Source organism: Aquarana catesbeiana, linkage group LG05 (assembly GCF_042186555.1).
Source record: "Aquarana catesbeiana isolate 2022-GZ linkage group LG05, ASM4218655v1, whole genome shotgun sequence".
NCBI classification, from domain to species: Eukaryota; Metazoa; Chordata; class Amphibia; order Anura; family Ranidae; genus Aquarana; species Aquarana catesbeiana.
This window is the reverse complement of record NC_133328.1, coordinates 571320765-571346018: the sequence shown is the minus strand read 5'-3', so window position 1 is coordinate 571346018 and position 25254 is coordinate 571320765. Positions and strand designations below refer to the sequence as shown.

The following is a 25254-nucleotide window of genomic DNA, read 5'->3' as shown; positions in this document are numbered from 1 at the left end:
AGGCAGCCAGACTCTGGTGCACACACCGCATCTAATCAGATATTTAACATTCAGATGTGCCGTCAGGAGGTTACCTAGGAACTGGAGAGTCAGCGGCAAACAATGACAGTTTGGTGTGCCTGGATTAATGAGTCCCGCATCTCTAAAATATTCATGAAAAGGCAGAGATTCGGGTGTCACTACAAGACGCAGCAAACGATGTGTAAAAAGGAAAATTTCATTCCTCGGTGAAAGAATGTTTGGATCGACTTGTACAGTACATTGTTTACTTGTCAGAAAAGTCCTACAGGAATCTGCACAATATTAAAAGTGGTTAAAAAGGCTGATGGTTTTTTACCTTCATCCATTCTATGCATGACGGTAAAAAACCTTCTGTGTGCGGCTCCCCCCAATACTTACCTGAGCCCCCTCTCAATCCAGCGATGTGCACCAGAAGAGCATTGGCTCACCAGTGACTCTCCCTCCTCATTGGCTGAGACCGTAGCCATTGTCTCCCGCTGCTGTCAATCACAGCCAGTGAGACAATGAGGAGAAAGAGAGAGAGGGGGCTCCATGTCTGAATGGACACACAGAGCAGCGGCTTGGGAGCCCCCATTGCAAGCTGCTTGCTCTGGGTGCACTCGATAGGAGGGCAGGTGGGGGTCCCAAGAAGAAGAATATTGGGGCTGTTCTGTGTAAAATCTCTGTACACAGCAGGTAAGTATAACTTGTTTTTTTAATTATTTTGTTACATTTCTGCCTTTAATTCTTGCCGTTAAGGCTCTTAAGTGGTTGTAAAGGCAGATTTAATTTTTTTACCTTCATACATTCTATGCATGAAAACTTCCATGTGCAGCAGCCCCCCCCCCCGAATACTTACCCGAGCCGGCAATGTACATGGGAGAAGTGTTCATTTCATCAACTAAATCAATACAATTTTAGTTGACTAAAACAATTTAGAGGACTAAAATACGACTAAAACTAAATTGACATCAAAACGAATACTGGTTTGAATTTCCCGCCGTGCACGCTGGGATACCCACGATCGTGTCACGGAGCTAAAGAACGGGGAGATGCCGATGTAAACGGCATCTCCCCGTTCTGCCTAGTGACAGGACACCGATCGTCTGCTCCCTGTCATTGGGAGCAGCGATCAGTGTCATGTCACTGCTAGCCCATCCCCCCCCCCCCAGTTACAATCACAGCCCAGGACACACTTAACCCCTCCCTGCCCCCTAGTGGTTAACCCCTGCCAGTGACATTTTTACAGTAATCAATGCAATTTTATAGCATTGATCGCTGTATTAATGCCAATGGTCCCAAAAATGTGTAAAAATTGTCCGATGTGTCCACAATAATGTCGCAGTCACCATAAAAATCGCTGATCGCCGCCATTACTAGTAAAAAAAATATTAATAAAAATGCCATAAAACTATCCCCTATTTTGCAGACGCTATAACTTTTGCACAAACCAATCAATAAATGCTTATTGCGATTTTTTTTACCAAAAATATGTAGAAGAATACGTATCGGCCTAAACTGAGGAAAAAAAATGTTTTTTTATATATATATTTTTGGGGGCTATTATAGCAAAAAGTAAAAAATAATGCGTTTTTTTTTCAAAATTGTCGCTCTTTTTTGTTTATAGCGCAAAAACCGCAGAGGTGATCAAATACCACCAAAAGAAATCTCTATTTGTGGGAAAAAAGGGCGTCAATAATGTTTGGGAGCCACGTCGCACGACCGCGCAATTGTCAGTTAAGGTGACGCCGTGCCGAATCGCAAAAAGTGCTCTGGCCAGGAAGGGGGTAAATTCTTCCGGGGCTGAAGCGGTTAAGAAAACACAAATCCCAAATGTTGTTCTAGATGATAAGAAAATGCTGGGCCTAACCTAAGAACACAAGAAGATTCACTTACCAAACACCATCCTCCATAGTGCGGGGTGAGGTCTTGTGAAGGGACCTACAAAAAAAACACATGAAGTTAAAAAAAAGCAAATATTTAAAAGACCATTGCTGGCAGTTTATATATATTCATGGAAGGTAAACCTATCATGTGTGTGCATTAGGAGAGGAAGTATACTGGTTTGGAATAGAATTCCCCTTTCTTCGTTTTTTTAATGGCAGGCACTTAAAAAAAAAAAATCATAAAAGACGAACTCCAGGCAAACTGTTAAATAAAATGAGCTGTTTTGCATTTTTGTCAAGCCAATTCTACGATTTACAGAGCTCCGTCCCACAGCACAGCGCAGTCTAGCAGGGGAGGGAGCTGATCTTTCAATGCTGGGGGTCTCCTCTCCAGCAGAACAGCAAAAGGAGAAGCAGAAGACAAAGTGTTACTAAACCCAGGACCCTGCATTCACTATATCTGGTCTCCCACAGTACACAGAACATGGAAATGCAATTATTTTAGTAAATATAAACTGCTAAATACATTTTCTCATCAGCAGTATATAGCAGTCTTGTGACTTCTATCAGTGTCTGGTTAAAGCTTGTAGGAGTTTACATTCTCCCCTGATTGTCCTATGAGGCTGCATGACCCCTGACCCTCTGCCTGGAGAGTGCTGATCACATGCACCCTCCCGAAGAAAAAAAAAAAAAAAGGAATACACAACCATCTGAGCATGTGCTGAGTAACTCCAAGGCTCTGTTCTATCAGCAGATAGATTGGGGACAGTGGAAGAAGGGGAGGATCAGAGAAGACAGGATCAGAAAGCCTTTTACACAATGCAGAGGATTAACCCCTTAGGTTCCACAGTGCGTATAACAAGCATGCTTTACTGCATATACAGACTGATTTTACTGTTGTGGGTTTAGTAACACTTTAAGCCTAGTACACACAATGAGAAAATCGGGCAAAAAAAAAAAAAAGAGGAGTTTAATAATCTGGTTGTTAATACACAGCTTTCGAGACTGATCACGATAGTTAAAGTGAAACATTTGAAGAGACAAGCATGATCATTTTTATCGTAAGAGAACAAAACGATTGATTTTCATTTTTTCAGTACAGTGTTCATCTATAATAAACTGACTTAGGCTCTGTTTATACCTAGGCGTTTCGGTTTCAGGCAGAAAGTCACGCAATTTTGTACAGATCAAAGGGTCACCAATGTAAAAAGCAGAAAACGCCAAAAAAGAAGCTCCAGTACTTTGAGTGATGGGCGTTTTGCTTTAGGTGACAGAACACTCAGATGTAAAACAGGGGCCATTGAAATGAATGGGATCTGTCTTGTTGGGTGTTTTTAGAGCTTAGGCTTAGGAGCAGAGAAACACCCAAAAACGCCTAGGTGTCAACAGAGCCTAACGCCCCATACACACTAGTAGATTTTCTGAAGATTTTTGTCTTCAGATTTACCAAAACCATGTAGTGCAAGGGCCTGCCTGACTGCATACAAATTAAAACTCTAATGCCCTGTACACACGGTCGGACTTTGTTCGGACATTCCGAAAACAAAATCCTAGGATTTTTTCCGACGGATGTTGGCTCAAACTTGTCTTGCATACACACGGTCACACAAAGTTGTCGGAAAATCCGATCATTCTGAACGCGGTGATGTAAAACAAGTATGTCTGGACTATAAACGGGGCAGTGGCCAATAGCTTTCATCTCTTTATTTATTCTGAGCATGCGTGGCACTTTGTGCGTCGGATTTGTGCACACACGATTGGAATTTCCGACAACGGATTTTGTTGTCGGAAAATTTTATATCCTGCTCTCAAACTTTGTGTGTCGGAAAATCCGATGGAAAATGTGTGATGGAGCCCACACACGGTCGGAATTTCCGATAACAAGGTCCTATCACACATTTTCCGTCGGAAAATCCGACCGTGTGTACAGGGCATTAGGGTTTGACCCCATATTATATGGTTTTGGTAAATCTGAAGACAAAAATCTGCAGAAAATCTAATAGTGTGTATGGGGTCTAAGACTGCACATGCTTTGAAGAATACATTACAATACTTTACATCATCGTGGGAAGTCGTATTCTGTCTTACGAAAATTTTGCAACTCTAGTAACCTATTAGTTTTCGATATTCTCATGGTGTGTACAAGGCTAAACAAGCTCATCTCTGTCACTCTGCTCTCTCTTGCTAACAGCAAACTCCTTCCATGGTAGTACATGCTACTGGCTCCTTGTCCCTCAAGTTGAAAACAGAAATAAGATGGGCAAGTGTAAGGATTTGAGTGACTGACCAGGGCCAAATTATAATGGCTAGACGACTGCCAGAGCAACTCCAAAACTGCAGCTCTTGTGGGAAGTTCCCGGTCTGCAGTGGTCAGGACCAAAAGTGCCCCAAGGATGGAAAACCAGTGACAGGATCATTGGTGGTCAAGGCTCATTGATGCGCATGGGAAGAGAAGGCTGACCTTTGTAGTCCAATCCAATAGAAGAGAGCTACTGTAGCTCAAAATTGCGGAAAAATAATGCTGGTTCTGATAGGTGTCAGAACACACAATGCATCACAGTTAGAGATGTGACGGCCCGGAAAAAAAAAAAAACGTTTTTTTTCCCTGTAGGCTTTTTTGTTTTTTTCCGAAAAATTGAAAAAAAAAAAAAAAAAAAAAAATTTGTGGAATATTTTATTTTAACGTGATGAATAAATTATTTTAAGACAGGGTGTTCACCTTAAGTTTTTAGAATGACGGACAAAAAAAAGAGTAGCTGCAGAAGCAGAGACGGATACTGACAATTTCAGCTCAGAAAATGATTCTGATTAAATGTCCATTGAAACTTAGTCCCACTCTCTTCTTAACACTTCCCCCATCTTCAATTCTTTGTATGAGAATGGGGTTATTTTTATTTAACACTGTGGAGAGGAAATATGAAAAATTGTTACTTTTGGTTTTGAAAATTGTTTTGTGGAGGCTTTTTGGCTGTTCCACATAAACTAGTAAGCAGTTCAGGAGATTGTTGCTCCCTTTATTACAAATAAATATTATAAAAAAATAAATTCTGTTTGTGATAATTGTTTGGCTACACTATATTTTTAATATGCTAGTTGTGATCATTTTATGCCAAGTCAAATTGTCCATAGTCATATTTTATGTTCCTAAAGTAACAAAATGACTTTCAATCTTAAAAAGACAAAAAAGTGCTAATGTAGCATTTTTTAAAAATTTTTCTGAAAATTTCCGTTTTTTCCCCAAAAAGGAGAAAAAAATTGTTTTTTTTCCCGAGCTTCAAAATTTCCGGAAATTTTACATCTCTAATCACAGTTTGTACACACGGCTATGTAGCTGCAGGCCGGTCAGGATACCCATGCTGACCCGTGTCCACACCCAAAAGCGCCTACAATGGTCAAGAGAGCATCAAAACTGGACCATGGAGCAATGGAAGACGGTGGCCTGGTCTGATGAATTCAAGAGTTCAGAAGCAAGGAGCAGGCCATAGGCTTTCAGAAAGGCACCATAAGGCTTCATGTACACTGGCTGCTCCTAAACTCATGTTTAGCAGCTTTTCACTTTTTTTGCCAAAAGCCACTAGACGCAACTCGATAAAAGCCTATGTGTCCATGTACACAAGCTCTGCTAAAAAGCCTAGGAGCTGCCGCATTTAGTGGAGGGTTAACCTTCCTCTCCTGAAAGCAGAAGAATTGCATTCAGGAGAGGAACCTTTTGGCCAATGAGCTCTGAATGAGGCAAAAACTCATGTAAACCGTGGTACCGGTTTTTCTGCATCCAGAGGAGGATAGTGTACATGAAGCCTAATTGTTTTGCACTTCTTCAGTATGTCTCAGATGCAAATAATTGCAACCCAGTATCAATAATTGAATGCATTTTTATTTAATCCGAAAGCAAGTCCCTGAATTTGACCTGCAATTCCCAATAAAGCAGCACTCAGACTGGGACAGGGACAGACAGGACTGGGATTCATTTGGGTATGCTGCAAGCAAATTTGTTGACAAGAAACATACTGCTAGGAGGAGATAGCACAATGAGCACAGAGATGACCTCATCAGTCAACTGCTACTACTTTACTGTCCAGTCAGAAATTTGTGGGTGGAGAGAGGACACCAATTTACTCCTGTAACTGTAATGCCCCGTACACACATTTTCCATGGGAATTTCCGACACACAAAGTTTGAGAGCAGGCTATAAAATTTTCCGACAACAAAATCCGTTGTCGGAAATTCCGATCGTGAGTACACAAATCTGACGCACAAAGTGCCACGCATGCTCAGAATAAATTAAGAGACGAAAGCTATTGGCTACTGCCCCGTTTATAGTCCCAATGTACGTGTTTTACGTCACTGCGTTTAGAACAATCGGATTTTCCGACAACTTTGTGTGACCGTGTGTATGCAAGACAAGTTTGAGCCAACATCCGTCTGAAAAAATTCCATGGATTTTGTTGTCGGAATGTCCGATCGTGTGTACCGGGCATTAGTGGGGACATTCTGTGTTATACATAAATCTCAGACCTAGATGGACAGTTTTTATATTTTTACGTTGTCGACTGGAGATTTATAGGCATTTCATAATCTACAACCAGATACTGGCTTTCATATGGAATAAATAAATACCTTACCATTAGGGAAAGCTAAGACACTGATGATTAGAAAGAAGAAAATGACTGAAAGGATGCCTTTCCAAATATTGTCTTCTTGACTTGTGTTCTCCCTACAACACAGAAAGAAAAGGCATGTCGATAATTACTTATGCAGCATTGTAGTTATATTATTGTTTATTTTACTAAACCAAAAAGTACATACGGTAGATTAGTTGGTATATACAGTGGGGAAAATAATTATTATATCCCCTGCAGATTTTGTAAGTTTGCCCACTCATAAAGAAGTGAAGGGTCTATAATTTTTATCATAGGTGTATTTTAAATGATAGAGACAGAATATCAACCAAAAATCCAGAAAATACACACAATACAAAATGTTATAAACTGAGTTGAAGTTTATAACTAAAATAAGTAATTTTTTTTCCCAAGCAAAACATGATTTAGTACTTGGTGGAAAAACCCTTGTTGGCAAGCACAGAGGTAAGACGTTTCTTGTAGTTGGTGACCAGGTTTGCACACATCTCAGGAGGGATTTTGGTCCACTCTACAGATCTTCTCTAAATCCTTAAGGTTTCTTGGCTGTCGCTTGGCAACTCGAAGTTTCAGCTCCCTCAATAAATTTTCTATAGGATTAAGGTCTGGTGACTGGCTAGGCCACTCTATGACCTTAATGTGCTTCTTCTTGAGCCACTCCTTTGTTGCCTTGGCGGTATTGTTTTGGGTCATGGTCATGCTGAAGACCCATCCACGACCCATCAAGTGTTCTGACTGAGGGAAGAAGGTTCTCATCCAAGATTTTACAATACATGGCCTCATCCATTGGGCCCTTTAGCAGAGAAACAGCCCCAAAGCTTAATGTTTCTACCTCCGGGCTTGACTGTAGGGATGGCGTTCTTAGGGTCATAGTCAGCATTTTTCTTACTCCAACCACGGCAAGTTGAGAAAAAATGCCATAGAGCTCAATTTTGGTCTCATCGGACCACAGCACTTCCTCCCAAACCTTCTCAGAATCATTTAAATGTTAATTGGCAAACTTTAGATGGTGCTGTACATGTGACTTCTTGAGGAGCGGGATCTTGCTGAAGCTGCAGGATTTGAGTTCATGGCGTATTGTGTTACCAATGTTCTGTTTGGTGACCGTGGTCCCAACTGCCTTGAGATAATTCACAAGCTCCTCCAATGTAGATCTGGGCTGATCCCTCACTTTTCTCACGATAATCCTTACCCCATGAGGCGAAATCTTGCATGGAGCTCCAGACCGAGGGCAATTTTGTATTTCTTCAATTTGCAACTAATTGCTCCAACAGTGGTCTCCTTCTCACGAAGCTTCTTGCGGATGGTCTTGTAGCCCATTCCAGCCTTGTGCAGGTTTACAACCTTGTCCCTGATGTCCTTTGACAGCTCTCTAGTCTTTCACATGATGGTGAGGTTTGAATGGAAGAAAGAGATTCTGTGGACAGGTGTCTTTTAGGCCCCATACACAATATTAGATTTTCTAAAGATTTTTGTCTTCAGATTTACCAAAACCATGTAGTGCAAGGGCCTGCCTGATTGCATACAACTTGAAGATCTTAAGGTTTGACCTCATATTATATGGTTTTGGTAAATCTGAGGACAAAAATCTGCAGAAAATCTAATAGGGTGTATGGGGCCTTATACACAAAACGAGTTGTCGTAACGAGCACCTTCTTAAATTGACAGGACTAACCTGTGTACAACATACTGTAGCCAGTCTGTGGGAGCCAGAATTATTGTTGGTTGGTAGGGCATCAAATACTTATTTTACTCAATAAACTGCAACTCAATTTATAACATTTGTATCATGTGTTTTTTTCTGGATTTTTGGTTGATATTCTGTCTCTATCATTTAAAATACACGTATGATAAAGTTATAGACACTTCATTTCTTTGTAAGTGGGCAACTTACAAAATCTGCAGGGGGATCAAATAGTTATTTTCTCCGCTGTTCTGTGGTGCAGTAAGGCCCCTTTCACACTGGGGCGGTAGGGGGCGTCGGCGGTAAAACAGCGCTATTTTTAGCGCTGTTTTACCGCGGTATTCGGCCGCTAGCGGTGCGGTTTTAACCCCCCGCTGGTGGCCGAAAAAGGGTTAAAACCCCTCGTATAGCACGGCTATAGCCGCGGTATTACCGCGGTATAGCCGCGCTGTCCCATTGATTTCAATGGGCAAGAGCGGTGAATACACCGCTCCTTCCCCGCTCCAAAGATGCGGCTAGCAGGAGATTTTTTCTTCTCCTGCCAGCGCACCGCTTCAGTGTGAAAGCCCTCGGGCTTTGCATTATTGCGTACCAACTTTGCATTATTGCGTACCAACTATATTAGGGATTTTCGGCCGAAATCTCGGCCACCGAAACATATCGGCCGAAAATGGCCCTTTCGGCAAAAAGTCGAAAGAGAATTCTTGCCGATAATGGCGCCGAAAATGGGGCGGGGCCCCGCCCCTGGTGCCGCCCGTCACGGGGGTGTCATTCTGGAGCGCCTGTCCTTACTCTCTCCTTCTCCCCTCCCCTCCCTCCTCGTCCATGCTGCAGGCAGCCTGTGGGGTCTCTGTGTAATGTCCCTCTCTCCCTGAGCAGTGGTTGCATATGGATTCCTCAGCCGATGTGTAAATCGGCTGTGCAGGAGCTCGGTCACGCGGTTTACTCTGAAAGTGAAAGTAAGGGAGAGGGGTCTAGCAGTGTGTGCTGTGCTCTCTGCTTCCCCCTACAGTGCAGTACCCAGCATGGAGATTGAAGGTACAGAGCTGCAGCTGCCAATTTTTAAAAAGGGTGTGTGTGTGTTTTATATGTGTATGTTTATATGCACTGGTGAGGCACAGGCAGGCTGCAAATGATGGGCACTGGTAGGTTGCTGGGCACTGGCAGGCTGCAAATGATGGGCACTTGTGAGGCTGCATTGATCTTCTGTACCATGTCTGCAGTCTCTGATCTTCTCCTGTACCATGTCTGCAGTCTCTGATCGTCTCCTGTACTATGTCTGCAGTCTCTGATCGTCTCCTGTACTATGTCTGCAGTCTCTGATCGTCTCCTGTACTATGTCTGCAGTCTCTGATCGTCTCCTGTACTATGTCTGCAGTCTCTGATCGTCTCCTGTACCATGTCTGCAGTCTCTGATCATCTCCTGTACCATGTCTGCAGTCTCTGATCATCTCCTGTACTATGTCTGCAGTCTCTGATCATCTCCTGTACTATGTCTGCAGTCTCTGATCATCTCCTGTACTATGTCTGCAGTCTCTGATCATCTCCTTTACTATGTCTGCAGTCTCTGATCATCTCCTGTACTATGTCTGCAGTCTCTGATCATCTCCTTTACTATGTCTGCAGTCTCTGATCATCTCCTGTATCATGTCTGCAGTCTCTGATCATCTCCTGTATCATGTCTGCAGTCTCTGACCATCTCCTGTATAAAAATATTTTTTAAAAACAGGCACTTTCGGTATCAGTTTTCGGGATCAAGGAAGATTTATTTTCGGTATCGGTTTCGGCACCAAAAAACCCATTTGGTACATCACTAAGCTATATACTGACCACTGGCTACCTGGAGCCGATTCACTAAGGCTAGGTTCACACCCAGCATCTTATGAATATACGTTTTGATGCGTTCTCACTAGTGGTGCACTGAAATGAAAATTCTGGACCGAAAATTCAGGAGGCACTTGGCGGATAACTGAAATAAACAGTTCTTTAAACACTTTTTAAAAAAAATTTAATTAATGGGGCTGGCGTTTTTGCATTGAAGTCAATGAGACGCGTTTTTGCACCGAGGTCAAAGGGATGCGATCCTGCTCTTAAGTCAATAGGGAGTGTTTTTGCACTGAAGTCAATGGGACGCAATTTTGCTTTGTAGTCAATGGAACACAATTTTGCACTGAAGTAAAAAAAGGGATGCGATTTTGCACTGAAGTTAATAGCGGATGTTTTTGCATTGGCTGATATATTGGTGCAACCCTAGTTCTCACCCCTCTCGCATAGGGCAGCCCTAGTTGTCCCAAAGAAGCCTGTGTACCTTTTTGGGCATTAAGCTTTATGCATTTTGAAAATACGCGTCTGGTTGCCGTGTTTGGGGTGCCATTAACAATGTACTAATTTACTGACCTTAAGTGATTGATTCATTTTACCCCAGTGATATGTTTCATGCAAAGTCCCAATCCCCCCCCCCCCATTTCCCTTTCCTTTACTGCCATTAACAATGAATGGCACCGCAATTGCGACAAGATCCGTGAACGCGCACAAAAATGCATACAGGTGTGAACACATTCTAAATATACTCTGAAGAGTGTCTGTGATTGTTCCATTACAGCAGAAGATACTAATGACTAATAACTCTTCCTGTCCAACATTTACAGAACCAAAATTCATAAAAGGGAAACAAGTAAAATCTGCTGATCAACCAGCGACATATTTCTGAGGATTATACGGCTTTCTACCCGCCAGTGCCGGCAACCAAAGATTGTAAGCCTCTTATTCTCGGAGAAGAAAAATACCACGTCCTCTACAGTGACCAGTGCAACTCTATAGAACTCAATTGGCCACCCCTGGTCTACGTGCCATCGCACTACAGCCGGGCACAATCCACATCTCATGTTCACTGAACGTTCCAACACAATGCAATCCAATCAGTGAAAAGAGATTTCCTACTAGTTATTAGAGAGTCCTAAACCGTTATCAGAAAATGGAAATAAACTTCTCCATAAAGGAACCAGCCAAGACTGCTAGGAATCCAGATACTCGGTATATACCCTCACCGGCCACTTTATTAGGTACACCTGTTCAATTACTTGGTAACACAAATTGCTAATCAGCCAATCACATGGCAGCAACTCAATGCATTTACGCATCTAGACGTAGTGAAGACGACTTGCTGAAGTTCAAACCGAGCATCCTAATGAGTTAGAAAGGGGATTTAAGTGACTCCGAGCATGGCATGGTTGTTGGTGCCAAACGGGCTGGTCTGAGTATTTTAAAAACTGCTGATCTACTGGGATTTTCACTCACAGGCATCTCCTTTAGGGTTTACAGAGAATGGTCCAAAAAGGAGAAAATATCCAGTGAGTGGCAGTTGTGTGGAGGAAATGCCTTGTTGGATGCCAGAGAAAAACAGGCAGACTGGTTCAAGATAATAGGCAACAATAACTCAAATAACCACTCGTTACAACCAAGGTATGCAGAATACCATCTCTGAACGCACAACATATAGAACCTTAAAGCAGATGGGCTACAGCAGCAGAACCCCACACCGGGTGCCACTCCTGTCAGCTAAGAACAGGAAACTGAGACTACAATTCGCACAGGATTACCAAAACTGGACAATAGAAGAAGATGATTAGAAAAAAAACGTTGCCTGGTCTGATGAGTCTCGATTTCAGCTGCAACATTCAGATAGTAGGGTCAGAATTTGGCATAAACAAAAACATGGATCCATCCTGCCTTGTATCAGCGGTTCAGGCTTCTGGTGCTGTAATGGTGTGGGAGATATTTTCTTGGCACACTTTGGACCCCTTAGTACCAATTGAGCATCGTGTGTAAACTAGGCGATGGGGGGAGGGTCCAGAGACAGTGATAGCCAGCGCGGATGATATTCCAGAGGGTAGTATTGGGGGCATTAGTGGTAGGTTAACCAAAGCACAAAAACACAAGGTGAGTATAGTAGCAAGTCCTAGTTGCAATCTTGAAACACCCAATACGAGGACAATATGCGACCGGTCTAAACTATGTGGCATGTTCACTAATGCCAGGAGCATGGCGGACAAGATGGGTGAACTAGAGATACTGTTGTACGAGGAGGATTTGGATTTTGTGGGAATTTCAGAGACCTGGTTCAACAGCTCTCATGATTGGCTGGCAAACATTCAAGGGTATACCCTATACCGCAAGGATAGAGAGGGTAAAAAAGGGGGAGGGGTATGCCTATATATCAAGAATAATGTACAAGTGAATGTGAGAGATGACATCACTGAGGGAGCTAGGGAGGAGGTGGAATCCTTATGGGTAGAGCTCCAAAGGTATGAAGCTAAGGGGAAAATAATACTGGGAGTATGCTATAGGCCCCCTAACCTGAGGGAGGAAGTGGAGACGGATCTCCTATCACAAATTGGATTAGCAGAAAGGATGGGAAGTGTTATCATAATGGGGGATTTTAATTATCCAGACATAGACTAGGAGGAGGGAACCACGCATTCATTTAAGGCTCGCCAGTTCCTTAATGTCTTGCAGGACAATTTTATGGGTCAGATGGTAGACGCACCAACTAGAAATAAAACATTACTGGATCTACTGATTACCAACAATACAGACCTGATCACAGATGTGGAAGTACGGGGCAATTTAGGTAACAGCGATCACAGGTCAATTAGTTTCAGTATAAATCACACAAATAGGAAACATGAAGGGAACACAAAGACACTGAATTTCAAAAGAGCCAACTTCCCTAAACTACAAACCTTGTTAAAAGGCATAAATTGGAATAAAATATTAGGAACAAAGAATACGGAGGAGAGATGGGTTTGCTTTAAGAGCATATTAAATAAGGGCATTAGCCAATGTATCCCATTGGGTAATAAATTTAAAAGAGCGAACAAAAATCCTGGATGGCTTAACTCCAATGTAAAAATGCATATAAAAGCAAAGGAGAAGGCCTTCAAAAAATACAAGGTTGAGGGATCATCCTCAGCATTCAGACTTTATAAAGAATGCAATAAGAAATGTAAGGGTGCAATTAGGACGGCTAAGATAAAACATGAAAGACACATAGCGGAGGAGAGCAAAAAAAATCCCAAGAAATTCTTTAAGTATGTAAACAGTAAAAAAGGGAGGACAGACCATATTGGCCCCATAAAGAATGAGGAAGGACATCTGGTTACAAAGGATGGGGAGATGGCAAAGGTATTGAATTTATTCTTCTCCTCAGTCTTCACGAGTGAATCGGGGGGCTTCAGTAACCAAAACTGCAGTGTTTATCCTCATTACACAACACAGGAAGCACCTACATGGTTAACAGAGGACGGAATTAAAATTAGACTTGAGAAACTTAACATTAATAAATCACCGGGACCAGATGGCTTGCATCCGAGGGTACTTAGGGAACTCAGTCAGGTGATTGCCAGACCGTTGTTTCTAATTTTTACAGATAGTTTACTGACTGGAATGGTACCAGCTGATTGGAGAAAAGCCAATGTAGCACCAATATTTAAAAAGGGCCCAAAAAACATCCCTGGGAATTACAGACCAGTTAGCCTAACATCAATAGTATGTAAACTCTTGGAGGGGATGATAAGGGACTATATACAAGATTTTAGTAATAAGAATGATATCATTAGCAGTAATCAGCATGGATTCATGAAGAATCGTTCTTGCCAAACCAATCTATTAACCTTCTATGAGGAGGTGAGTTGCCATCTAGATAAAGGAAGGCCTGTAGACGTGGTGTATCTGGATTTTGCAAAAGCATTTGACACAGTTCCCCATAAACGTTTACTGTACAAAATAAGGTGCGTTGGCATGGACCATAGGGTAAGTACATGGATTGAAAACTGGCTACAAGGGCGTGTTCAGAGGGTGGTGATAAATGGGGAGTACTCAGAATGGTCAGGGGTGGGTAGTGGGGTTCCCCAGGGTTCTGTGCTGGGACCAATCCTATTTAATTTGTTTATAAACGACCTGGAGGATGGGATAAACAGTTCAATCTCTGTATTTGCAGACGATACTAAGCTAAGCAGGGCGATAACTTCTCCGCAGGATGTGGAAATCTTGCAAAAAGACCTGAACAAATTAATGGGGTGGGCGACTACATGGCAAATGAGGTTCAATGTAGAAAAATGTAAAATAATGCATTTGGGTGGCAAAAATATGAATGCAATCTATACACTGGGGGATAACCTCTGGGGGAATCTAGGATGGAAAAGGACCTGGGGGTCCTAGTGGATGATAGGCTCAGCAATGGCATGCAATGCCAAGCTGCTGCTAATAAAGCAAACAGAATATTGGCATGCATTAAAAGGGGGATCAACTGCAGAGATAAAACGATAATTCTCCCGCTCTACAAAACTCTGGTCCGGCCGCACCTGGATTATGCTGTCCAGTTCTGGGCACCAGTCCTCAGGAAGGATGTACTGGAAATGGAGCGAGTACAAAGAAGGGCAACAAAGCTAATAAAGGGTCTGGAGGATCTTAGTTATGAGGAAAGGTTGCGAGCACTGAACTTATTCTCTCTGGAGAAGAGACCCTTGAGAGGGGATATGATTTCAATTTACAAATACTGTACTGGTGACCCCACAATAGGGATAAAACTTTTTCGCAGAAGAGAGTTTAATAAGACTCGGGGCCACTCATTACAATTAGAAGAAAAGAGGTTTAACCTTAAACTACGTAGAGGGTTCTTTACTGTAAGAGCGGCAAGGATGTGGAATTCCCTTCCACAGGCGGTGGTCTCAGCGGGGAGCATTGATAGCTTCAAGAAACTATTAGATAATCACCTGAATGACCGCAACATACAGGGATATACAATGTAATACTGACATATAATCACACACATAGGTTGGACTTGATGGACTTGTGTCTTTTTTCAACTTCGCCTACTATGTAACTATGTGTAAATGCCACGGCCTTCCCGAGTATTGTTGCTGATCATGTCCATCCTTTTATGACTACAGTGTACCCATCTTCTGATGGCTCCTTCCAGCAGGATAATGCACCATGTCACAGAGCTCAAATCTCACCACTGGTTTCTTGAACATGACAATGAGGTCACTGTACTCCAATGGCCTCCACAGTCACCAGATCTCATCCAATAGAGCACCTTTGGAATGTGGTGGAACGGGAGATTTGCATCGAGGATGTGAAGCTGACAAATCTGCAGCAACTGTGTGATGCTATCATGTCACTATGGACCAAAATCTCGGAGGAATGTTTCCAACACCGTGTTGAATCCATGCCACGAAGGATTAGGGCAAAAGGGGGTCCAAGCCAGTACTAGCAAGGTGGACCTAATAAAGTGGTCAGTGAGTGTACAATTATGATACTTTATCATAGGATGTAATGGAAAGCTTCCGTATTCAGTTTTGCTGACTTTGTCCGTATTGGTCAGCCTGAGTGACGGGGTGAAAGGTCATTTTGGCCGGTCAGAAGCTACAAGCAGATTTTCTAGCTCCAGATCTAGACGAGGCGATATAAATCACCGATCAGACAAGATTCTTCAGCTCTAAGCAAACGAATGTGACAGAAAAGGTTTTCTGTGAAGTACCGGTAATATCCATATCTTTCACCTTTCAAGTATAACTAAAGAGGCAAAACTTTTATTTGTTGTATTTTTGAATAGAGTGGAGAAGGAATTGGAACTCCTATTATTAGGTTATTATTGCTGCCTGTGCCCCCCGTTTAAAGGGGAACTTCACTCTCCAAATCAACATCGATTACTTCTTAATCCTTATGTTGCTAGCATTACTAAATAGGAAAGTGTATCATATTTACTTGTTTTACATTTAGTTACTTCCTGGTTTCTTGTCTAGGTAAATGATGCCACACATCCCAGGAGCCTTCAGGAGGGGAGGAGCGGAGGAGGGGTTTTCTCAGCTTAGTATACTGGGGGAGATTTACTAAAATCAGAGAGTGCAACAACTAGTGCAGATCTGCAGAGAAACCAATCAGCTTCCAGGTTTTATTGTCAAAGCTTCATTGAACAAGCTGAAGTTAGAAGCTCATTGGCTAACATACACAACTGCACCAAATTCTGCGTGCTCCAGTTTTAGTAAGGCTTCAACCTCTCCTGAACGATTTAACTTGACAGCTAGAAACCAGCGTCTAAAAACGGTCGTTTAGCCGCGTTTACAAAAAAAAAAAAAAAAAATTATTTTTGTTCAAAATAGCCAAAAATGAAAAACGCCTGTAAACGAAACGCTTCTAAACGCGTTTGAAATGCCTCTAAACTCAGATTCTGAACGCATTTTTTTTGAGTTCCAAAAAAAGCCTCTAAACGCAACTGCCTAGAAACCATTATAAACGCCCCTGTGTACATGTACTGATAAGATAATATAGAGGAGAGTTGAGGGGCAGTTGAAAAAAAAAAAATGCCCAACTGCTTCTAAACATCCGTTTACCAGCAGCAGTGTACATGAGGCCTAAATCTCCCCCACCCTGCTGCATGCATGCTTGAGCTAAGGGCTGATGGATTCCAGAAAGTAAAATGCTACATTAATTATTTGCCCTTACTCAAGATGGCCACAGCTAGAAATGCTGGGGGGGTTCAAAGTAATTTCTCAACAAACGAAAGCATGGAGACGTGGATGGATGGGGGAAATTTGCTTTAAATATTAATTAAAGAATTAAAAAGTGTTTTTGGCGCTCAGATGCAGTGAACATCCTCTTTAAAGCAGAGCTCCACCAAAAAGGGGAAGCTCTGCTTATCTGCCTCCTCCGCTGCCACATTTGGCACATTTTTTTGGGGGGGTTGTGGAAGGTGGTTCCAGGTTTTGACAGGTACCCATTTCCACTCCCCCCCCCCCACAACCGGCCATTCACAAAGCGCAGTGCGCTTCACATATGCACAGTAGGCTTCACTGCCAGTTTCCCTTAGCCAAGATGGCGGCAGTGGCACTCGAGAGCTGATTGAAAAATCCACTTGTTTGAGGACACCGCTAGATTTGTGGACAGGTAAGTGCCCCAATATTAAAAGTCAGCAGTTACAGTGCTTTTATGAAGGAGCCTGGAGCTCTGCTTTAAGGAGATTCCCCTTCTCCATTTGTCCTGTTTACCATTATCATTGAAAGTAAAAAATAAAAAAAAAAAATTTTGGGTTGCCAGAAAAGTAATAGAGGGGAAATCTTCCAATGGGGACACTAGTTTTGGTGACCTGGGGGCCCCAAAGGATTCCTTTAATTCGCAGGGATTTCCTTTCACTTCCTGTCTTGGCTGTGGGACAGGAAGTGAAGGGAAATCTCCCTAATGGGAAACAGATAGCAAAAAATAAAAAGGAAGAAGTTTTGCCTATAGTTCTACTTTAACACTGGATTGTACAATTATTATTTGTGTGTGTGTGGTGTGCATGAAAATACAGAACAAACAGGATTAGATAACAAGATTGTAACATGTATGACCCAAGATCCTCTAATCCATTAATCCATCTGGCAAAGCAAGAACATGTACAGAATGGGTGTGTGTATCTTAGATCTATTAGATTGTAAGCTCTTCTGAGCAGGGCCCTCTTAATCCTCCTGTATTTTATTGTATTGTAACTGTATTGTCTCCCTTTTATATTGTAAAGCGCTATGTAAACTGTTGGCACTATATAAATCCTGTATAATAATAATAATAATAATAATAATAATCTTAGCATGCGGTTAGCTCCCATTGAGTAGACCGGCGAGGGGGACAAAACAGAATCTCTTCTCCAGCTGACCAGATGGCCGTCATGTGGACGGCAATGACAGAGCTGACCCAGCCAACCTCTGGGGAAAACCCCCTAAGGAGGAATCTAATGACAGCCAGTATATAAATGGAGGCAGTTCTCCCCACCCCCATCTCATGTAATGTTATAGAGCTCATCCTGCCATTAACAATGCTCAGTATTAAGACCCTATCTGATGCAACAATGTAACCTCACCATAGAATTATAATAATGCGTTTCTGCTCGTGTACTAAAACCAAAAACTGGCGACACACCAACAGAATTTAAATGCATCTGTGAATGCACCCTGCCTCCGATTAGGTGCGAGAACCCCGGGGGGGGGGGGGGGAAGGGGATCCCTGCGATTATCTGCAAGAAGCAGCCCCACTGAAAGCAATGGGAGGCTGTCGTCTTTCGGAGCTTTTCGCAGCCACTCACACGTAATCTCCCACGCAGCGAATCACATGCGACTGATTGTCCCAGGATGCTGGCAGTCTGCATTCGAGACGAATCACTCGCATGTGATCACTGCATAGGCTATTACATGCGAGTGGTCACAATTATCTGCGGGAGCATCCCATTGCTTTCAATGGGGGTTGCCACCTGCAGCTAAACGTGGGGACCCCCGCTGGGTAGGGCTTATATTGCAGCCATCACTGACAATCACACTAGGTCTTATTTTCGGGGAAACAGGGTAGGCATTACAATTGTGAACCTTTCAGCAGACATCATATACAACAGCTATTTTTTTTTTTGTCACATGACCCACACTAGAGAGCGCCTGGAGCAGCAGAAAAAGGAAAAAAACTGTCAACATTTCTATTATTCTTTATGAACTCCTCCCAAGAACATTTTTATCGTAGCTTTAGGCTGGGATCACACTGGTGCTGTGCATTTCCATGTGTTGGGTTTAACTGAATAGGTGCCCATCACACCATAAAATGTGCATGGACTACTTTTAGTAACATAGTGCACCACAAGGCATGGTTACCAGATGTACAGCGACATTCACACAGGCGATTAGCACACGATCTCCAGTGACAAGAAGCTGCAGATTCCTGCGTCTGGAATGATAGATGTGCGAATAGCTGCAGCCGCTCTGCCAATACATAATGACAGGATGATTACCTGCAGCGGTTGGCTGTCTGCATTCTGCCTGCCTCCAGCCATGACCTCCACAGGCAATCACTGGCTGTGTGAGCGGTCATGAATAGATGCAGCCGCCGTCAGCCTGTCATTGCCTTGTATGGGCTAAGCAATGCAGCTATGTGCACATACATGTCATTTCAGACACAGGAATCCATCGTTTCTCACGCTCCGTGCTAATCATCTGCGTGAATGCAGCCTTATGGTGCGCTGTAACACAAGAGTAAATGGAGCCGCAGCGCACCAATCGGCAAAATGTGCGTTGATGCAAGGCAACAGTGTGAATCCAGACTCAAAAGGATAATTCACCTTTACCTTTTGTAGATTAAAGGATATTTAAACATTCAATGTTTTAAAAAACAAAAAAAAAAAAAAATGTCATACTTGCCTCCTCTGTGCAGTTGGTTTTGCACAGAGTGCCCCCGATCCTCCTCTTCTGGGGTCCCTCAGTGGCACTCCTGGCTCCTCCTTTTCTCGAGTGCCCCGTTGGAGAATCGCTCTCCCTCGGGGCACCCGTGCGGCCGCGCTCATGTGTCCTGCTTATGCATCCATTGACAAAGACAGCCGGACTTGGCTCCACCCCCGCGTCATTTGATTTGATTGACAGCAGCAGGAGCCAGTTTCTGCGCTGCTATCAATCTATCCAATCAGGACCCGAGACACTGGCTGGAGCGGGTGTGCTCGTCCCCGGCGCAGGAACGATCGGGCTCAGGTAAGTAAAAGAGGGGCTCTGGTGCACTACAGGAGGTTTTCCACCTCAATGCATAGAATGCATTGAGGAGAAAAATTGCGAGGGTTTACAACCCCTTTAACCGCTTCCCGACCACCCCATGCATATATACTGCGGCAGAGCAGCCCTTCAGCGCAAAATCAAGTACCTGTACAAGATTTCGTTTCCTGGGTGTGGGGTGTACACCGCTGGCGACCAGCTCCTGTGTGATTGGACACAGTGGGAGCCAATCAGCAGGTCTGGCAGACCCGATGTCCCCCGGGACCCGCCAATCATTCCTGAGGCAGACAGAGCGGTGGTAAAAAAAGGCAAACCGCCGTTCTGTGACAGGAGAAGACAGAGATCTTGTGTTTCTGCTAAGCAGGAACATGGATCTCTGTCTTCTTACAATACAAGCACCCCCCACACAGAAAGCATTCCCAGGGAACATTTAACCCTTTGATTGCCCCCCGATGTTAACCCCTATATCCCATCGTTTATAGACACTATAACTTTTGCACAAACCAATCCCTACACACTTATTGTGATTTTTTTTTACCAATAGCAGAATACATATTGGCCTAAATTGAAGAAGAAATTTGATTTTTTTACAGTTTTATAGCAGAAAGTAAAAAATATATTTTTTTTTTCAAAATAGTCGGTCTTTTTTTTTGTTTATAGCGCAAAAAATAAAAAAACTGCAGATGTGATCAAATACCACCAAAAAAATAAATAAAATAAAAATGCTCTATTTGTGGGGGGAAAAGGACATCAAATTTTATTTGTGTACTGCATTGCATGACCGCGCAATTGTCAGTTAAAGTAACGCAGTGCTGTATCGCACAAAGTGGCCTGGCCATGAAGGGGGTAAATCCTCCGGAGTTGAAGCGCTTAAAACAAACTGGGCAGCTCTGACTAAAGTTGAATAATGTTCTTGCTATAGGTGTAGGCCATTTACATACCTTGTGAAGTCTGACTGGAATACTCCAAGGATGTTGCCAAGTGAGGCCTAATTGTCAGTGCTCACCTCCACCATCACAGGACTGAGCTCTCAAATGGTGAGGAGAGAAATCAGGGGAGAGAGCGTATGTGAGGAGGTCTGAATCAGAGAAAGAGCTCACTCCTGTGATGGTGGAGGTGACAAGTGACTGTTAGGCCTCTTTTAGCAACATCCTGGGAGTATTCCAGTCAGGCTTCATAAGGAATGTAAATGGCCTACACCTATAGCAAGGGTATTATTCATCTTTAGTCAGGGATGCACAGTTTGTTTTTACCTACATATGCCCCTTATCTGCATAGGCAGTTTTGTGGTAAAAGGTGAACTATCCCTTTAAGGAGACCCTTATACAAAAATTCATCCCGCACATTCACCTTTCATTCCAGAATTCAAAACAACAAACATGGCCAGCACATGAAAAGTGATCAACAAAGTGGCCCAAAGGCCCCCTTCACACTGAGGCGCTTGTAAACTGCCAGTAAAACACTGAGCACTTTTGAAGAGCTTTTCAGGTGCTTTTGAAGAGCTTTCCATTCATTTTAATGGAGAGGGGCGTTTTTTCACCACCCTGCCAGCGCACTGCCCCAGTGTGAAAGCATTCTTTGGTTTTAATGAAAATCGGTTTTCATGAGCTTTTCAGGCGCTTTTTTTAGCGTGAAGGCGCCTGAAAAGCTCCTCAGTGTGAAAGGGGTCAAAGTGTAAAAAGGCAAAACTTTCTTTTGCATTTTGGATAAAGTAAGACCCCTTTCACACTGGGGCACTTTGCAGGCGCTACAGCGCTAAAAATAGTGCCTGCAAAGCGCCCTGAAAGAGCCGCTCCTCACACTCCAATGTCAAAGCCCCGAGGGCTTTCACACTGGAGCGGTGCGCTGGCAGGACGGTAAAAAAAGTCCTGCTAGCAGCATCTTTGGAGCGGTGAAGGAGCGGTGTATACACCGCTGATGCCTATTAAAATCAATGGGGCAGCGCGGCTATACCGCCGGCATAGCGCTGCTGCAGCAGCGCTTTGAGGTGGTTTTAACCCTCTCTCGGCCGCTAGCAGCGGGGTAAAACCGCCCCTGCTAGCGGCCGAATACCGCCACTAAAACGACTGTAGAGCGTCGCTAAAAATAGCGCCATTTTACCGGGGCCACCCGCACCGCCCCAGTGTGAAAGGGCTCTAAGGGAAGGCTGTGACCCTTCAGGTTTTTTTTTTTTTAACCATCTGTGTCCCATAGGAAAGATTTCTCTTCACTTCCTGTCCCATAACCAAAACATGAAGTGGGGGGATAGCCCTCCAAAGTGAGGGAATCTTGGGGTGTCACCAGAAATAGTGTCCCCATTGGAAGATTTCCCCTCTATTACTTTCCTGGAGACAACCCAAAATTTAGGATATCCTTTTTTACTTTCAATTTTCATGATAATCGTAAACAGGACAAATAGCAGTGATAGCAAATTAAAGGGGTTGTAAACCCTCGTTTTTTTTTCACCTTAATGCATCCTATGTATTAAGCCAGTGGTTCTCAATACCTGTCCTCAGGACCCGCTAACAGGCCAGATTTTAAGTATTACCCCCCCCCCCCAGTTTTACTCACCTGAGACGCGCTCTTCCTCTCTGCCCGTTGTCTCGGCTCTTGATTGGATAGATTGACAGCAGCGCAGCCATTGGCTCCCGCTGCTGTCAACCAAATCCAACACGGGGGGTGGGGCTGAGTCCTGTATTCTGGGTGAATGTACACAGAAGCAGGACTCGGGAGCGCGCCCCGCACGGGTGTCCACTTTAGGAGGGCCTTCCCCAACGTGGACACTTGATACGGGGAGGAGCTGCCAGCACCGCCGTGGGATCCCAGAAGTCGAGAATTGGGGCCACTTTGTGCAAAACGAACTGCACAGTGGAGGTAAGTATGACAGATTTATAAGAAAAAATAAAAAACACACAACAAAGGAGGAGGATTTACAACCCCTTTAAGAGTCATGGAGGCCCGATTACTAAAGTTTTCTTCCAGCAGAGGTCCGAATTGAATACTTGTGTGATCACCCAGGTCCTTCACATCACAGCCCCCCTCCTCTTATATAACAATCCCGTTCTTACTTCTTTAGTACCCCCTGCAAATCACAATCCCCCCCCCTCAGCGGTGTCCTCTGCCCCCACTTCACCCCCCCCTCTACATCGGTGACCTCTGTCTTCACATCACCATCCCCACAGTAGTGTCCTCTGCCCCCCACCTCAGCATTGCAGCCCCTGCAGCTCTTCCCTCCCCCCCCCCCTCACTTCACATCACAGACCCCCACAGGTGTACATCAGAGCGGAGAGTTGGGGCCAGAACAATTCTGGATGGAGGACAGGAGAGGGAGCTGCTGGAATTACCTTTTCGTATTAACAAGCTGATGATTGGTTGCTAGTACCATCCTGCATCCTAGCAACCAATCACAGAATAGTTAACGTGAAAATTTAACTGTGGCAGCTCCCGCCGTCTGTCCAGAGTGGCTCTGCTGCAAGCTCCCTGCTCTGCTGAGATAATGACAGTGGCAGAGGCTGGGGGAAGAACCATTTGTAAATGGTGGGACTGCAGCGGTCTGGATGGGACAGTGACCCGGTCTGGATCCGGACCGCATTCCGCCATTTAGTGATGCCTGCCAGTGTCACTTGGGTGACAGCTCCGAGTCGGCTGGGGCTGTTGACAAGGCATCCAAGATGGCGGCACCCAGCAGTAGTCTTGCAGCTATTGGAGGTCTACACAAGGGAGGATTTTGCAGGTAAATGAGATGACCAAAATATATTAAATGCACACAAAATCTTATGGGAGATTGTCGTTGAAATGAACTGTCTGGTGACAGGGTCTATTTAACCACTTCAATACTGGGCACTTTCACCCCCTTCCTGCCCAGGCCAATTTTCAGCTGTCAAACTTTAAATGACAATTGCAGTCTTCACTCTTAGGCCGGGTTCACATATGTGCCAATTGGATGCGGGTTTTCCCTGGTTTCACACTGGCATTAAAGGCAGGCATTTGATGTGCATTTTTACTCTCCTCAAACGCCTAGTAAAACAATCTGCAATTGATAATATGGACAGCGCACAGAGCTGTTCACATTATTAAAACATCTGTGCTTCAAAAATGAAGCTGCATATTGAGTTTGGAAGGAGTTAAAGCATCTCAACTCCTTTTATTCAAGTCTATGGTAATGCAGCAGCATACGTTTGTAGCTTGTTTGCAGCACATTAGACCTTGTTCACAACTAAAAAATAGGAGTGCAGATCTGGGCAGGCAGGAGGGAGGGGGGACAAGGGGCGCAGAGGTGGGAGGGGGAGAAGGTGGCACAGAGGAGGGAGGGGGAGAAGGTGGCACAGAGGAGGGATGAGGGGCACAGAGGAGGGATGAGGGGCGGAAGGGGCACAGAGGAGGGATGGGGCACAGAGGAGGGATGGGGCGGAAGGGGCACAGAGGTAGGATGGGTCACAGAGGTGGGAGGGGGAGAAGGGGGCACAGGGGTGGGAGGGGGAGAGATGGCACAGAGGAGGGAGGGGGAGAAGGGGCACAGAGGAAGGATGGGGAGAAGGGGCACAGAGGAAGGATGGGGAGAAGTGGCACAGAGGTGGGAGGGGGAGAAGTGGCACAGGGGTGGGATGGGGAGAAGGGGGCACAGAGGTGGGAGGGGGAGAAGGGGGCACAGAGGTGGGAGGGGGAGAAGGGGGCACAGGGGTGGGAGGGGGAGAAGGGGGCACAGGGGTGGGAGGGGGAGAAGGGGGCACAGGGGTGGGAGGGGGAGAAGGGGGCACAGGGGTGGGAGGGGGAGAAGTGGCACAGAGGAGGGAGGGGGAGAAGGGGCACAGAGGAAGGATGGGGAGAAGTGGCACAGGGGTGGGAGGGGGAGAAGTGGCACAGGGGTGGGATGGGGAGAAGTGGCACAGAGGAGGGATGGGGAGAAGTGGCACAGAGGAGGGATGGGGAGAGATGGCACAGAGGAGGGAGGGGGAGAAGGGGCACAGGGGTGGGAGGGGGAGAAGTGGCACAGGGGTGGGAGGGGGAGAAGTGGCACAGGGGTGGGATGGGGAGAAGTGGCACAGGGGTGGGATGGGGAGAAGTGGCACAGGGGTGGGAGGGGGAGAGATGGCACAGAGGAGGGAGGGGGAGAAGGGGCACAGAGGAAGGATGGGGAGAAGTGGCACAGGGGTGGGATGGGGAGAAGTGGCACAGAGGAGGGATGGGGAGAAGTGGCACAGGGGTGGGAGGGGGAGAGATGGCACAGAGGAGGGAGGGGGAGAAGGGGCACAGAGGAGGGAGGGGGAGAAGGGGCACAGAGGAGGGAGGGGGAGAAGTGGCACAGGGGTGGGAGGGGGAGAAGGGGCACAGGGGTGGGAGGGGGTGAGATGGCACAGAGGAGGGAGGGGGAGAAGGGGCACAGAGGAGGGAGGGGGAGAAGGGGCACAGAGGAAGGATGGGGAGAAGTGGCACAGAGGAGGGATGGGAAAAAGTGGCACAGAGGAGGGATGGGAAAAAGTGGCACAGAGGAGGGAGGGGGAGAGATGGCACAG

The 25254-nt window shown here is 44.9% G+C and overlaps 1 protein-coding gene across 4 annotated transcripts in view; it reads right to left on the bottom strand.

The window, feature by feature from the left end:
* Positions 1–25254, bottom strand: part of PTDSS1 (phosphatidylserine synthase 1) — a 135503-nt gene that overhangs the window by 47039 nt on the left and 63210 nt on the right. For all 4 annotated transcript variants that reach the window (XM_073632004.1, XM_073632002.1, XM_073632005.1 and 1 more), the window contains 2 exons: positions 6509–6600; positions 1897–1941 (listed from right to left, as the gene is read on the bottom strand). In XM_073632004.1, the coding sequence (XP_073488105.1) occupies positions 1897–1941; positions 6509–6600 (137 nt within the window). The remainder of the gene's footprint in view (positions 1–1896; positions 1942–6508; positions 6601–25254) is intronic.